At 38.0% G+C, this 14,180-nt stretch overlaps 1 protein-coding gene across 3 annotated transcripts in view; it reads left to right on the top strand.

Annotated features, from left to right (window-relative positions):
- Positions 1-7,241, top strand: part of WDR26 (WD repeat domain 26) — a 46,256-nt gene extending 39,015 nt beyond the window's left edge. For 2 of the 3 annotated variants that reach the window (XM_050948542.1, XM_050948543.1), the window contains 2 exons: positions 187-372; positions 1,942-7,241. In XM_050948542.1, coding sequence (XP_050804499.1) covers positions 187-372; positions 1,942-1,967 — 212 coding nt within the window. In that variant the 3' untranslated portion in view covers positions 1,968-7,241. Of the gene's footprint in view, positions 1-186; positions 373-1,941 lie in introns of those variants that run through there. The other variant, XR_007773752.1, reaches the window with a different exon arrangement.
- The last annotated feature ends 6,939 nt before the right edge of the window (positions 7,242-14,180 follow it).

The following is a 14,180-nucleotide window of genomic DNA, read 5'->3' as shown; positions in this document are numbered from 1 at the left end:
CTGCACGTTAGGGGGGTTCAGTTTTAGAATTTGCAAAACTTAATTTTATTTATTTATTTATTGGCAATACTGTGTTTTTAGGTATCTGGAAGAGTGTAATTTTATATGAAAAATTAGAGTTACGTACTTAAGACATTTTAATTAAATATTTCTCATGCTGCTGCTTCAAATCGATGTTTTATTTAGATCACAAAGTGTATATTTGGCACAAACGTAGTGAACTGCCAATCGCAGAGCTGACGGGGCACACGCGTACAGTTAACTGTGTGAGCTGGAACCCGCAGATTCCATCCATGATGGCCAGTGCCTCCGATGATGGCACTGTTAGAATATGGGGACCAGCACCTTTCATAGACAACCAGGATATTGAAGGTAAAACAACTTCCATGTATATTGGAAAGCTTATGTAATTGAAATAATCCATCCAGTTGCTTTGGATTTCTTGACAATAATTAAAACATTCAATAAGAATATAAATAATATAGTAAACAACTCTTAAGCCTCAAACAAAATTGCATTTCCTGAAAAAGGCCTCAATTGTCAAACTGCAAAATGATCTGTCTACTTATTCCCCCAAACATATACAGCTGGAAAGTGATGCTGTTGGAGGAATCCAGGAACTATTTAAACCCCCAACATGGAGCTAGAGTGGATTATAATGTCCCTAGATACCTCAAGATGGCCTTAACATTGCCTGTGTTCACTGCATGTAAAATAACATTTTTTTCTCTAATACTTTGAATATATAAAACATTGTATAAATACTAATTGTTATGCAATAAATTACAAATACTAACCTAACTCTGGAAACAGAATGAGGGTATTTAGCCTTAAGTGAATTTAATGCCCCTGAAAGGTACTAATAGCCCTGGTGACTAGACATTTACCCAGAGAACTGGTACAGCACAGGCAGTAGAATTGCAAGTTTTTCCCCTACTGCTGTCTCAACTCTATTGAGGAAATTTCCTGTACTACAATGAGGATATTTCAGTTTTCATGGCTATTCAGTTCCGAGCCTTCTACTGAGATTGCTAACAAACTGAACAGCTGTCTGGTGGTAATGGCTTAAACTAAATCAGCCCTTTCCTTAGATGTAAAATACTATATATTCTGTTACCAGTCCTGACAAACCCAAAATACTTTCCTGCTCCTGTTCTCCTCATTCCTTTCCCTTCCAATTTCCACCACTGAACGCTAATCTAAAATGTAAGATTTGCCTCCCAAAAGAAAACAAATGCTTGTATAACATGAATAACAGGAAAAGTGGGGCAGAGGGGTAAACTTAAAGTAAAAACAATGTGGATTTCTTTTATATAGTGTTCTGTGTATAACCTAGGTGGCATAGTTAGATTAGTGTTCCGATACTTCAGGAATCCTTTTTAAAACAAGCAGATGGTTTTTGTAATAGTTTTCATTTAATATTCTCTGAACTTCTGAAGTGCAACAGGGCTGTCTCCGTAGTGACCCTTTCCCAGTATAGATCTATATCTAAAAATTGTCAGAGTAAGAAAGAGATTCCACTAGGAAAAAATGTCAGTTCTAGATCAGTGTCCACTCCATTGCTTATTTTCAGTGTGTCACTAAGTTTTTAAGTAGTGTGTGTTGAGTAACAAAAATAACCTCTTCAAATACTATGCATTAATGTCCTGAAAGGGGAGAGAGGATACTTGGAAGTCAGAGAGAGCTACTTTTTTTGTTAAAGTGAAAAGATTATTGGTTACATACATTAATAGAATGGAAAAGAGTAGCTTCCTTTCAGTGACAAGGATAAAATCCATAGTGCACAATTACTCTGAAGCATGTTAAATTTGTGTGTGTGTGTTACATGTATATAAGTAAGTTATATTTTGTATATCTTGTAGTGGAGGTTCTTACACCTTGAAAAATTCCTTATCATCCAAGTTTAATCTTTCTTTTACGTTTCATCTTGTCTTTGCTCAGAGGAATGCAGTAGCATGGATAGTTGATGGCGAATTTGGAGCAGACGACTTCTCTTTAACTTAAAATTAGTCGTATTTTAAAATGGCTTGGGATTTGGTGCAAACAACATGATTGATAGCTGGACAGACATGCTCGTCATGAAAAAAGAACCATTTCTGAAGCCCGGTCGGGGCCAAACATTTACCACCTTGCTTCATAGTAACCAGTTGAGATGAAGCACGTCGTCAGAACATTGTTGGACGCCGTGTCAAATTACCCCTCCCCCCCCATCGGTTGTGAAGAACTGTGCTACATTCAGGCTAACCATTGAACTCAGTATATATATATTTTTCCCCCTGCCTTTTTGTCTGGCGGGCTACTGTTCTTGTTGCTCTTCTGTGTAATGAAGTTTAAATGCTTGTTTGGAAAACTTAATTTAACAGTTTAGAAGGCTTGATAGAAAGAGTGCTTTAGTCTGAAGAGTATACATTGGATAGGAAAGTATTTCCGTCTCTTGTTTCTCTAAATCTCTCTCCGCCTTATTTAGCTTGAGATCTTTGCAGCTTGGTTCATGGACTCTAGCCTTGCCCGTTGCGCAGTATCTATAAATCCAGACGATAAACCAGTGAACTATGTCAAAAGCACTCTGTGTCACACTTGACAAAAAGTTTTGTACTTTTCACATAGCTCGTTGCCCTGTAAAGGGGTTAACAGCACAATTTTTTTAAAAAAATAAATTATTTATAGGATTAAAGTGACTTCATTTGTATACATTTGGAATTTAAACCAGCTTAAAAACAGTGTCGTGAAATGCAGTATAACTGATGCTCTTTTAGAGTGTCATGCAAGACATGGTCAAAAGCAGTGGCTGGAAAGAGTTTTACACAGGCTATGTGAAGTATTCTTTTAAAAGAAACCTCATTTCCCATCTTAATGAAGAAACAGAATTATTTAGAAGTGAGAGCTGTCAAAATGCACCATGAGACTAGTAGTTTATTAAACAGGACAAAGGTCAGTTTTTAGATTACATAAATATGTGCAACAAGTTTCTCTTAACTTGTGCAACAGTTCTGATAAAAGCTTAGGAAGGATCTGAAACAAGGATAATGCTGTTTTGCTTTGTAATTTTAAAACTTAGTAAAAGTACCTTAATCATCCAAATCACAATACATATTGACGATTTGTATAATTTCCCCCTAACTTAAATACAATTGCAGAATTTTCCTTAGTATTTGACTAACAAAGATGCATAGATTTTTGGGTTTTTGGGATATTTTGAAGTTTACAGGTTTAAATGTGTCTGCTGGACCTTGTTCTGTGCTGGTGCTGTGAATAGCCTGACACTTTTAGGAATGGTTCCCTAATTTCCTATTAAAAAGACAATTTGAGTACTGTATGTGTCTCAAAATAAACAGGTGGCCTGGTATCTTGGTGTGCTTCTGCACTAGTTGGCAGTTGATTATGGAATGGTGTTAGGTTTGCTTCTTATCAACTGGATGATGAAGGTAGTATCAGGGCTGCATGAAGTAAAAAGGGAGCAGGGAAGAAGGCAGGCCATCATGAAAGATGTGAACAAAAGGGTGGATGAGTCTCCTGCAGGGACTAAGTACTCTAGTGTCCTCCTTGTTTGGGTGAAGGGTTAACTTTTGCCATTGTCCATGGGAAGAAAAAACAGACTCATGGTTGGGTAATGGGAATGGAGGAAATAACACAGGCCCCAAATAGATGCTCCCAAGGCATATAATACAAGAGAGATTCTAACAGATTGTGGCCATTAGGTTATTTGACTCACTTGCATGTTATCTTAAACACTTAAAAATGTATACACAATTTTTGTTGAGACCAATCCTTAATTTGACCTCATTCTATATTTTGATATTTTTCCATCTGAAATAAGAACTGAATGTCAATACCTTCAGTTTAGTTCATTTGTCTTCACCTTTCTAAAATTACTTTAAAATTAAACTGAAATGCTTTTTAAACAAATATAAAATATTGTTTAATATTAGAAATCAAGATCTGTGTAGACTTGGATTACAAACAAACTTTCAACCAAAAAATGGAAAATTTAGTTCTCTTGACCTGCTAATTCTGGAGATCAACATTGTTTCTTCTGCTACTATTAATGGCATGTCACAGCATGAAGATGATAGTCTTGGTTCTGTGGTGTCAGTGATAGTACAGGTTGCAGGAGAAGCAAAGAACACTCAGCTCAAGTCTTGGCAGGCTAACCATTTTGGTTTAAATAAAAGTTGAATATCTAAATTTTGTACAGTGCTTTACATCTTCAAAGTAGCGTACAATTGCTAACAGCAACTGTGCTGCTATTTACAACTTTCAAGGCTTCACATATATTCTATTAATTTGGCATTTTAAGCATTGTTAGAGCATTACACTCTCCTTTAAACCTGAATAAAAATCTCTTCTCCACTAAGAGCATGTAATGCTCTAACTGAAGGGGTTTTTGTCTGGGTTTTTTTAACCCTTTATACTTTTAGATGATATGGAGCCCATTTTGTTGCGGTTTTTGGGTGAACAAACACACAGACATCACTGAGAATTGGTGTGTGTAAGGCATGTGGGATCAAGCCCCTAATATAAATCCAGAAGATTGATTTGTGCTTAATCACTTCACAGGATTTTAAGCATAGTGCCTGTAGCTGAAACTATTAGCAGGGACTCCATATCTAGTGCAAGCTACATTAGAGCACACTTGAGTCAGTACCTTCTCTTTCATTGAGATATGTGACAAAGAATATTAAATTTCAATTCTCTCTTGCCAAAATATGTATTGCCTCCCTGCAACCTCCCAATTCAAGAGCTTCGGGACTTTAGAGTCTACTCCTAATGTATATGTGGTGAACACTTCAGAATGGGGTTAGTGAGAAGCACGTTTTGAGATTGCCACTTAAATTTAGTTATGTAACTCAACTATGCAATATAAATGGGAAGGCTTCTGCACCAGCTAGGTGGTGTGGTTCATTTCTAGAAGTCTGTCTTTCCAAGTTTGCTATATATACATTGTGCCTGCATCTTACGTGTGATATGCAGAGACTGATAGAAAGGTGAGACTGTGGCAAAACAAAGCTTTATGGTACTTAATCTGACAGCAAGATTACCTGTAGGCCTATAGGCAGTGAATGATGACTGGCTACTGTTCTAGGCTCTAGACCAAAAAGAGCAGCCTAAACTTTTTCACATGCTGCCACATAGTCATAATGTGTGGTTTGAAAAGTACCAATACTTTTTGCCCATAGACCAAAAATAAGACTTTGGCTATGGAAAAAGCAGATTCAGTAGACTCATCTGCAATGTGTTAATTTCCATGTGCTTAAAAATGTTCTTAGGCTGGGATCTAAGAATTGAAGCAAATAAGAGTCATATTTATCCCCAACTATCAGTTATTTCTAGTAACTGATGCTAAACTTCTGAGGGAACATACTGTAATCTTGGGTTTTTTGCATTTTTTTTGTAGCTGTTTAAAATATTCACAATAGCTACTGATTATCAGCAATGTAAATCTTTCCTGAATTATGCTTAACCATTTATCTGAATGTGCCTGCACTGTTCAGGTAAGTAGTTTTTTGAGAGAGGAGATGGAACACAAAGGGAGAAATAAGCTGCTGTTACAAATCTTTCTTCTGAAAAATGTAACTTTATGTCCAATTCCCTCACTCTTTTAGTACAAGTTCTTCAAGTGTAAAAGAAGTAACCCTAATAATTTTAAAACTTGTGCAAAGATGCAAGCTGGAATACTAGCTAACTCTCTTGCCAATAACTAGTCATCCTGGTTTCAAGCAGGTAACATTTAATGCAATCAATTCACTATTGGCAGTATTTGTGTCTAGTGGCATCTCGCTGCACCAATAAATAATGCTCCCAATCCAAACAAAAGTTTGAAGGTTTCTTTATTAGAATATTGCTTCATGGAAAGTAGAGCTGACACAGTCAGTCCATTTTGAGTAGACTATATACATAAAGGTGGGAGAAATCAACATACAAGTCTAGTTTACAGCCAGATTTGTTGGCTGATAATGTGAGGGACGACTAGAGAGAAGAAAAGACAGACTTTGAGTAAACTCTTGTTCATATCCCTAAAACAGTAAGTTGTCTCAATTTAATTTATTTGAAACAATTGCTAAAAAGAGGAGCCTCAATCCTATATATGGCTTTAAAAAAATACAAATTAGTTTGTGTCCATTTTCAGCTACCATACTTGATTTAGGAAGAACTGCTAATTTTAAAGACAATTAGCAAAACTTCATTAACTCTTGTACACTTTTCTTTTTAAAACAGGGTGGACTTCATTGAATTGTGCAGTGTTGAATTGCTGCAGTAGCTGCCTCTTGTTGCTGAAACACAAACTATAAACCCATTTCCTGTCTGCTAAGCCAGATTACCTGGGTTCAGTAAAACAGCTAAGTGTGAACGTTTTCCTATTTGGTATATGAGAGAGAGAGAGAGAGAGTGTGTGTGTGTGTGTGTGTGTGTGTGTGTGTGTGTGTATGTATTACATAGACATGGAACCAAGTGTTCTAGGTACTGGTCATGTTCTGTTGCATACTTTAAGTCACATTGTGTGTATGTGAAGTGTCCTCTGACTACAGGCATCAGTTCATATCAGTATATTTTTATAAATTTGAAATTCAGTGTGCCCCATCTTTCACTTAAACATTTTTCATTGTTAGGGTAATGTGCTAGATTTGAATCTTAACATTTTTAGGCACAGATGGAAAAAAGTTATTGGCTCCTTGAAAATGTATGGGGTAAAATGGATCATCGAAGCATGTATGTACTTACAAACCAAGCTGTAGAGATCAAGAAAAGAACTTTACTGTTGATCTCAAGATTTCTAAATTGTCAAGATTTATATGGAGTTGTGGTGGAACTAGTTAACACTTAGAGCTTTTGGTATGTAATGACTATTTGCTATGGACTGATATTAAATGTTTCAAAGGATTGCGTTCTTAAACTTTCTGGATTTTTGTTACTGTCCTCTTGGATTATATTAAGTAGTTTAAATTTCTTTGCTATATTATTACATTAAAATATAAGAATGTTGGGTCTCATATTTATTTTCACTTGTTTTACTAATTATTTACAGAACACCCTTTGTTAACTTTTTTTTATTTTATAAATGTGTAGTATTTTAAACATATCTTTAAAAAGAAAATTGTTTAATTGGAACTACATAACTTCTGATTTGTTTTTATTAGGGTTTTTTAAAAGAAAAGTACACTTTTTCCATGTCAGTGCACAGCACTTAACAGAAATGTTTGTATTCCCTTTCTTCAGTTCAATAAACAGAATGAATAACTGGACCGAATAGTTCTTAGCCTCCTAACCTTCAGTTACATGGCTGTCAATTGGCTATTTCACCTCAGATTTGACAGTTTAAAAAAGAACTTTCAATATTTGAGCATTTTTAGTGACTATTTTCCCAAATATGTATTTGAATCTTTAACTTAAATGAAGCTGCACCTTTCTAACTTGGCTCAAAATATCCATTTTGACTCCTAGCCTTTGCTTGTTCAGGTTTAACCTACACTACTGTTTTTTGTAATACTTGACACTTACAGCACTTTACTTTCTAGCATCTTAGTCTGTGCTCATTTGCATTCTATGAAATGTGTGCGCTTTCAAAACACAATACAAACACTGACTGACTGCTCTCTAATATGAATGAGAAGGATTAATCTAGATAGTAGATGCTATAGGGTAAGGATTGTCTTATTTTTATACAGCACCTAGTACAGTGGGGTGCTGCTACATTGGACCTCCAGGTAATACTGTGCAGCGGTATTAAACTACTTTTGGACAGGTATTTCCCAGCCACCTTAAGCCAGGTCCGGCTTGAGGCTGACATTGAAACGACAGTGTTGACTTAAAGGAGATTCCTACTACTAGCTTCCCCTTTTATTGCATCAAACATAAACCGCATGTGTTCACTTCCCCTGCTATTTGTTCTCTTACCTGATGCCATGATGTTGATGCCAGTCTCCATCATCTAAAAGTTAAATTTTCAAATAAGCACCTTCCGTGCTTTCTGCTATGGGGCTCCTTACAAATTTGGAGGAAAGGTTTTGTAATCCTCTGCAGAGCCACATCCTTGTCCTTTCAGTTTTCTTAACTCTTCTTTTCCATAACACCTACAACAATCTTGACAACAGAGGCAGCTGCTGTCCTGAATTCACTGGCTATCAGACTGACTAATATTGTCACAATGTTTCCTTGTGTTCTTCCTGGCTGTGTCTACCTGTTGCCTCTTGTTATATACTTTATTGTAAACTTTTTAGAGTGCTGGGACCCTTTTTGTGTGCATGTGTGTCTGCACCGTGCCTAGTGCAATAGCTCCTAGGCACTACCACAACGATTAGTATAAAACTGTACCAGTTTGAAAAGACATCATCTCCTGTTGCTAGCTATTGTTGATTAGATGCTACCACTATTGTATGGTACTTATTTTAGGAGCAAATCGTGGTAGCCTTATTCCCTCTGTGTGTTACCATAGCATAGAACTAGTTTTGGAGTAGAGTACTAGTCACTGGGTGTAAGAGTAGTGTAATTAGGGGCCCTTAGTGAGATTAGGCTTTAATCCTTCTGATGAGCTTGCTTAGAGGAAAAAAAATACCGTAGCCTTATTCTCTCTAGCAAACACCTCTGTCTCCATGGATTGGACAGGAGTTTTGCCAAATATTTTATATGCCTATAGCAATCATGCTGAAAATCACAGTGGTGTGTTTTTTAAATGACAGGAAAGCTTCTGACAGCGGCCTTAGCAAACTGGAGTTTTCTGGAGAGTAAGCAAGCTAGCTAGCTGGCCTTTATGTTTTGGGCTGGAGATGCAAGCTTTGTGAAGTAGCATGAAAAAGTTAAATCCCAAGGCTGACGTATACTTTTAGCAAGTTTTTAAGGGCTTTCTGTAAAGTGACACTAAAACACTTTTGTTCACAGAGTAGTACACTCCCTCCTGTTGATCATCTAGAATACATCTTTCTCCCAACTGGGAAATTCTAGTGATAGTCAGATTCTAAAATCTGAGTCAGTCTACTGACTTGTATAGTAAGTCTGGATTTCATTCTACCTAACTTAATTGCCAGCTGGAAGTATGAAGACTCTACTTTGCAATCCTCTCAGGCTATTTGTGCTCAGTGTCTTCTGATAATTTCCTTAAGTCCTCAGGATGTGCTATGGTTCTGTAGGGTATTGGCACTCATGTCCATCTAATAAATTGTATTGTTAGCCCTTCCTGCAGCTGCCACAGGTATGTTATAAGCTCATGAATAAGAGGGGAAGTGACCTATGCTATGGGGGGGAAGGGCCCTATAAGATCCATATTGTTCAGATTCTGAAAGTCTGAGATACTGCTGTTGTTGTGAAAGCCTTCATCTTGGTTAGTATTACATCCGCATGTGACAGTTTAAACCATTGAGCCAATATATTAAATAAATAGAGACGGATCGATCAATTTTACTCTCAGAAAACAAAGTGGGTAGAGCTATGTTCATATGTGAGTAGTTTGATACTGTAATTAGCAAATTCATAGAATGACTATGAAGCATAGTTCCTTCAAGTGCTTGTTTGGCCAGCTCCCCTATAGCTCCTTATCATGGGAGAGGCTGGAGTGAAAGTTATACTAAGGTACTGTTCTGGGGTAGGGGGTGGTTGTAGAATAACAGATGGCTTTTGAGTGGTTTTTCCATTCAGTGGTAGATGTTACCAACAACAGTATATATCTGCAGAAATCAGGAAGGGAATCTTCTTAGTTTAACAGTACCAGCATCAAGGCTTAAGCTGAATTGGGTCTGCCATGCCTAGTTTTCACAAAGTGAATTCTGACCATCACCACCTAAAAGTCAATAGAAACAATTCAAATGGTCTGCTATGTACGTATTTATAGCTTCTCATTATTTTTCTTACTATCTCAATGTAGTAGCACTATCTGAAATTTTCTTAGCCTCTGCAGTGTAATTATACATTGAGACTAGTGTTATTTGTTATGAAATACCATTAAATAACTTAGTAGCTATCAGGTGACAGAAGACAAGACTTCCCCTTTCTTTCTGTGCTTTCCCCTCTTAATCACCCTGAGCCTACTGGATGTCATGGCATTAAACAAGCCCTTAGTTTTATAGCAAGGTCTGAAATCCTGTATTGCCAAAGAGCAAGTGCAAAAACCCTAAACTTTAAGCAGTCTGTAAATACGAAGAAATGTTCATGGTTGCTCTGTCACCATTTACTTACTTCAGCCTGATTTGGATGTATGGGGCAACAGGCACTGCTATGAGCAGTGATTCTGTGCTAAGAGGGTGAAGTGCAGCAGCTATCTGGAAAACTACTCATTCGTATGTCTTTCTTTTTTCAAGATGGCGTTTCTAGGACTGAATCAGCATGGTGCTGAAATAATTAAGGGTATGTTTCTATTCTGTCTCCTCCCTCCCCCCCCGGGGCTCACCCCTAGTTGTACACTCATACTAGCAGAGATCAACCTACTGCACTAAAAATAGCATGGATATTGCACCTCAGGCTCTCAAACCCACAGTAATGGAGAACGCTTGATTCCCTGAAAATAGCAGAATATGCCATGAGGACTTCACTGGAGGATGCCATATTAAAGTTACTAGAGTCCTGAATATGATCTACTGTGACTGCTTCCAGGCTACAGCTTCAGCCCCAGTGTCTGTGCTACTATTTGTAGTACATTAGCTCAAGCCACATGAAGATGCGTCTCCCAGCTGTAGTGTAGACATAGCCCCTGCTCGCCTTGCTGGGGGGAATATGACTTCCTTTTCAAGATCTACTTTTTCCATAAGTGGTGACAATGTGTACATAACGATTAGAAGATGGGGGATTTGGAAAGATTTTTCTTTTAAAGAGAAGGCAGCTTTAGTCTTCTAGTAGAACTTTCCAGATGGCAACGTAGTTAGGGTTCTCACTATTAGTCCTCACCTTGGCTGTTCCTTGCCTTGCTTCCTGCCTGGAATTACGTTAAATGACTATCAGTTAAATGCCCCTTGTATACATTAATGTTTAAAAACTATAAATTGAGGCACATGTCCAGCTACAGCAAACTTTCCTTTCTAAGCACCACACTTTCCCCTGTAGCCCTCAAGTACAGCTCTTTATTTGCCTACTGGCAGCTTCAAGCAAATCTGTCCAGTACTAGCAGTGGTCAGAGTGCTGCTGTAGACTAGCTGTCAACATTTTCTACAACCACTTGAACCTGCCACCATCTTGCAGTTATTTTAAGAGTTCCAACATAATGGCTTTGAACTGTTGACATTCATATGGAGAAAACACCTTGGATATGATGGCACTTAAAGGAACTGGGGAAGAGGTGAGCTTCTGAAGTCTCCCACATGTCAGTGTTTCAGGGAAATATGGTAAGAAATGTAGGACAATACAGTAGGGAGCATCCATTTAGCACAGCAATAGGCTATGAATTTCAAATGTTACACTTGTTAGTGCCTGGGTACTTAAGTTATCTTAACATGCATCATTTTGTGACATCTCAAACACCAAAAGTTGCAAGGCAAACTTGTGCGAATGGATACTGCTTGGTTCCCTGAAACCAGTGGACTGAAAGAGGACTTTCATCGAGAAGAGGTGATAGTTCTGTCCTGAATGCAACCCACAGTGAGCACTTGACCCCCCCAAGTCAAGTGTATCCACGAGGCAGAGAGAGCCTGTAGTTAAAAACCTGAGTTGTAATTAACTGTGTCACTTAAGCTCTCTGCACCTCTCATCTCCCATCTGTAAAGTGGGGATAGTACTTAAGAGTGCTTTACTAAGCTGTATAAGACCTGTGGACAAAAAGCATTAGATGATACTGGTATTAACACTACATGTTCACTTTGCTTTGTATCCTCATCTTCTTCCACTTATCCAATCTTTTGAAGCAGGGTTTCAGTTGACCTGCAGATAAAATTCAAAACACTTGTTCTTTTCAGCTCAGCTCTTGAGGGTAGGGAAGAGCATACCTTAAATGATGCCCTTTGCATTGTTTCTGCTCCCAAACTACTGTTCGGCTCCTGATTTAGTTACCTAGATTGCTGAAGTATGAATGTTAGTATGTACACTCACTGGTCTAGCCCTGGAGGGAGCCTTCCATCTCCAGCCCATTCCTAAGAGCAAGGAGATGTCATAATACACTCCCCAGCACAGAACCCCACTGTATCATCTATGCTTGTAATCCTTTGCAACTATAATAAAACAAATAGAAAATTTGACTCTGCCTCCTTAACAAAAAGCTACAGTGGACAGGAGGTGGCTTTTATGCCATTTTACAGAGAGATGGCTTCCCGCCCCCCACCTCAATTCCACTGAACAACTTATTTTAGTCTTTCTGCTGTGAACAACACTACTGCTGGAATCTTTAATGTGAAACAGCAGAGGTCACCAGTGCTGCTGTTGCATGAGACTTCTAAAGTTAGTGAGTAGCAATGACTGTACTGATGAACAGTGCGTAAGAAGGTGAAAAGTTACAGAGAAGGGTGTTAGCTGGCCTTTTGTCTGCCAGTTAGAAGCATAGCTTTTCAGGCAGATAATTGCAAGGCACAAGTGCTGGGAGAGGTTAGAACTATTTGTACTAATTCAGGAACTGGTAGCAGTGTTAAGCTTTCTACATTCTATTTTTCTACAGGTATTGACAACCCACCCTGTCCTTAGTTAGGTGCACATTTGCATGACAGCAGATGGCATTGCAGACTTGATCTGACAATGCATAAGAGTACACTGGGCCTCCTGCTTAGTTTCTTTACTGCTACTGTAGATCATGGCAGCATTCTTAATATTCAATTGTAGTATCTCCCAGTGAATGTACAAAGTACATGATCCTGCAGAACAGGTGGTAAGCTAGGCAACAGTAGAGACAGTATTTTTACTGGTGCCCTACTACCCATTCTTTCCAGGATTACCACTAGGACTCATATTTAAAACAAAACTTACTCTCCCCTGTTTTCTGGATTTCCTAGCACATCCTCCATGCAGGATCTATTGACAGTTTAAGGTCTTTAAGGCCAGTTGCACAAGATCCAAAATAGAGATGCTGAGCATATTGTTGGCACTTAAGTAAACATGGTAGCAATACAAACTGTTTTGTTTAAACATAATTGGTTTTGATTTTGGAACAACTGGTGTCCAAACATGGCCTATTTAATGGCCTCAAACCTAAGGCCAAGGCTATCCCAGCAAGAAAGTTAAAGGCAAGATACTAAGCTTGATTTCTCCAACTATCTAAAGGTCTTCAGTACTGGCCTCAAAGAATAAGAATCTGCAATTATTTTAGCATCCATTTAATTTCAGCTATAGTTTTGCATTTCAAATCAAAGGGATATAATTGCTCTTTTGGATAGCATCTTCTCTCAGCCCTTCCTGTCTGAGTCTTGCTAAGACTGTGTTTTTAAAATACTAAGACTGATCTAGAAAAGTGGTCTGTATCAAAAAAAGAGTAATACACTGACCTGCAAATATGAATCCCTTAAAATGATTTTAGGCTCAGCTATTTAATGTGAATGTGGCATGGGAGAGCAGTCAAAGAGAAAGTTACAGCTGGCCATCAGAGGGGTAACTGACAAGTTGTTGATATAGAGCACTATTCTGTTTATTTTTGATTCACATATCTTGGATAAATAGATTGAGAGGTCATTTAGCTTTACTGTAGCTTCTGCCAGTCTCCAACCTTTGCAATGTGTTGATTACTCCTGAGTGAGTCTCCATCTGTAGATCAACGTATTGTGTAGCAAGAGCGTAAGGGGAAAGAATCATAACTCATGTTTCTCTTATGTTGATACAGATAAGTTTACACTAGAGCATAGACCAGGATCACTTTTGCTATTAGGGCCTTACCCCATGCAGAAAATGAGATAATGGAAGTAGTGTTAGGTGGCTTTTTTTTTGTTGTTTTTTTAAGGCTACTTTCATCATAATGCTGTTTCACGGAATAGCTCCGAACAGATAAAAGATCCAGGTGGGTACAAGCTTCTTTGGAGCTCCAGCCTGTTGAGTGTGCACTCCACTACAGGACTCCAAAATAGATGTTAAAACAACCGGACAGCCAGAGACACTTACAAAAGGCCTTTACGAATGAGCAGATGTATTAAACCTGCATTTAAAATTTGCATCTTGACCTTCCACTGCGATAGACCTAAGCAGAGACCTGCTAAACCAGGCTGTCTTTTCCTGTTATCTTTTCTACAAGATCAGTTCCATATAAAAATTAAATCTAAGAGCTAATAGAAGGTTTTTGTTTTTTTCATACC

The sequence above is a fragment of the Gopherus flavomarginatus genome, chromosome 4 (genome assembly GCF_025201925.1).
Source record: "Gopherus flavomarginatus isolate rGopFla2 chromosome 4, rGopFla2.mat.asm, whole genome shotgun sequence".
Taxonomy (NCBI): domain Eukaryota; kingdom Metazoa; phylum Chordata; order Testudines; family Testudinidae; genus Gopherus; species Gopherus flavomarginatus.
This window is presented reverse-complemented; position numbering and strand designations above follow the sequence as displayed.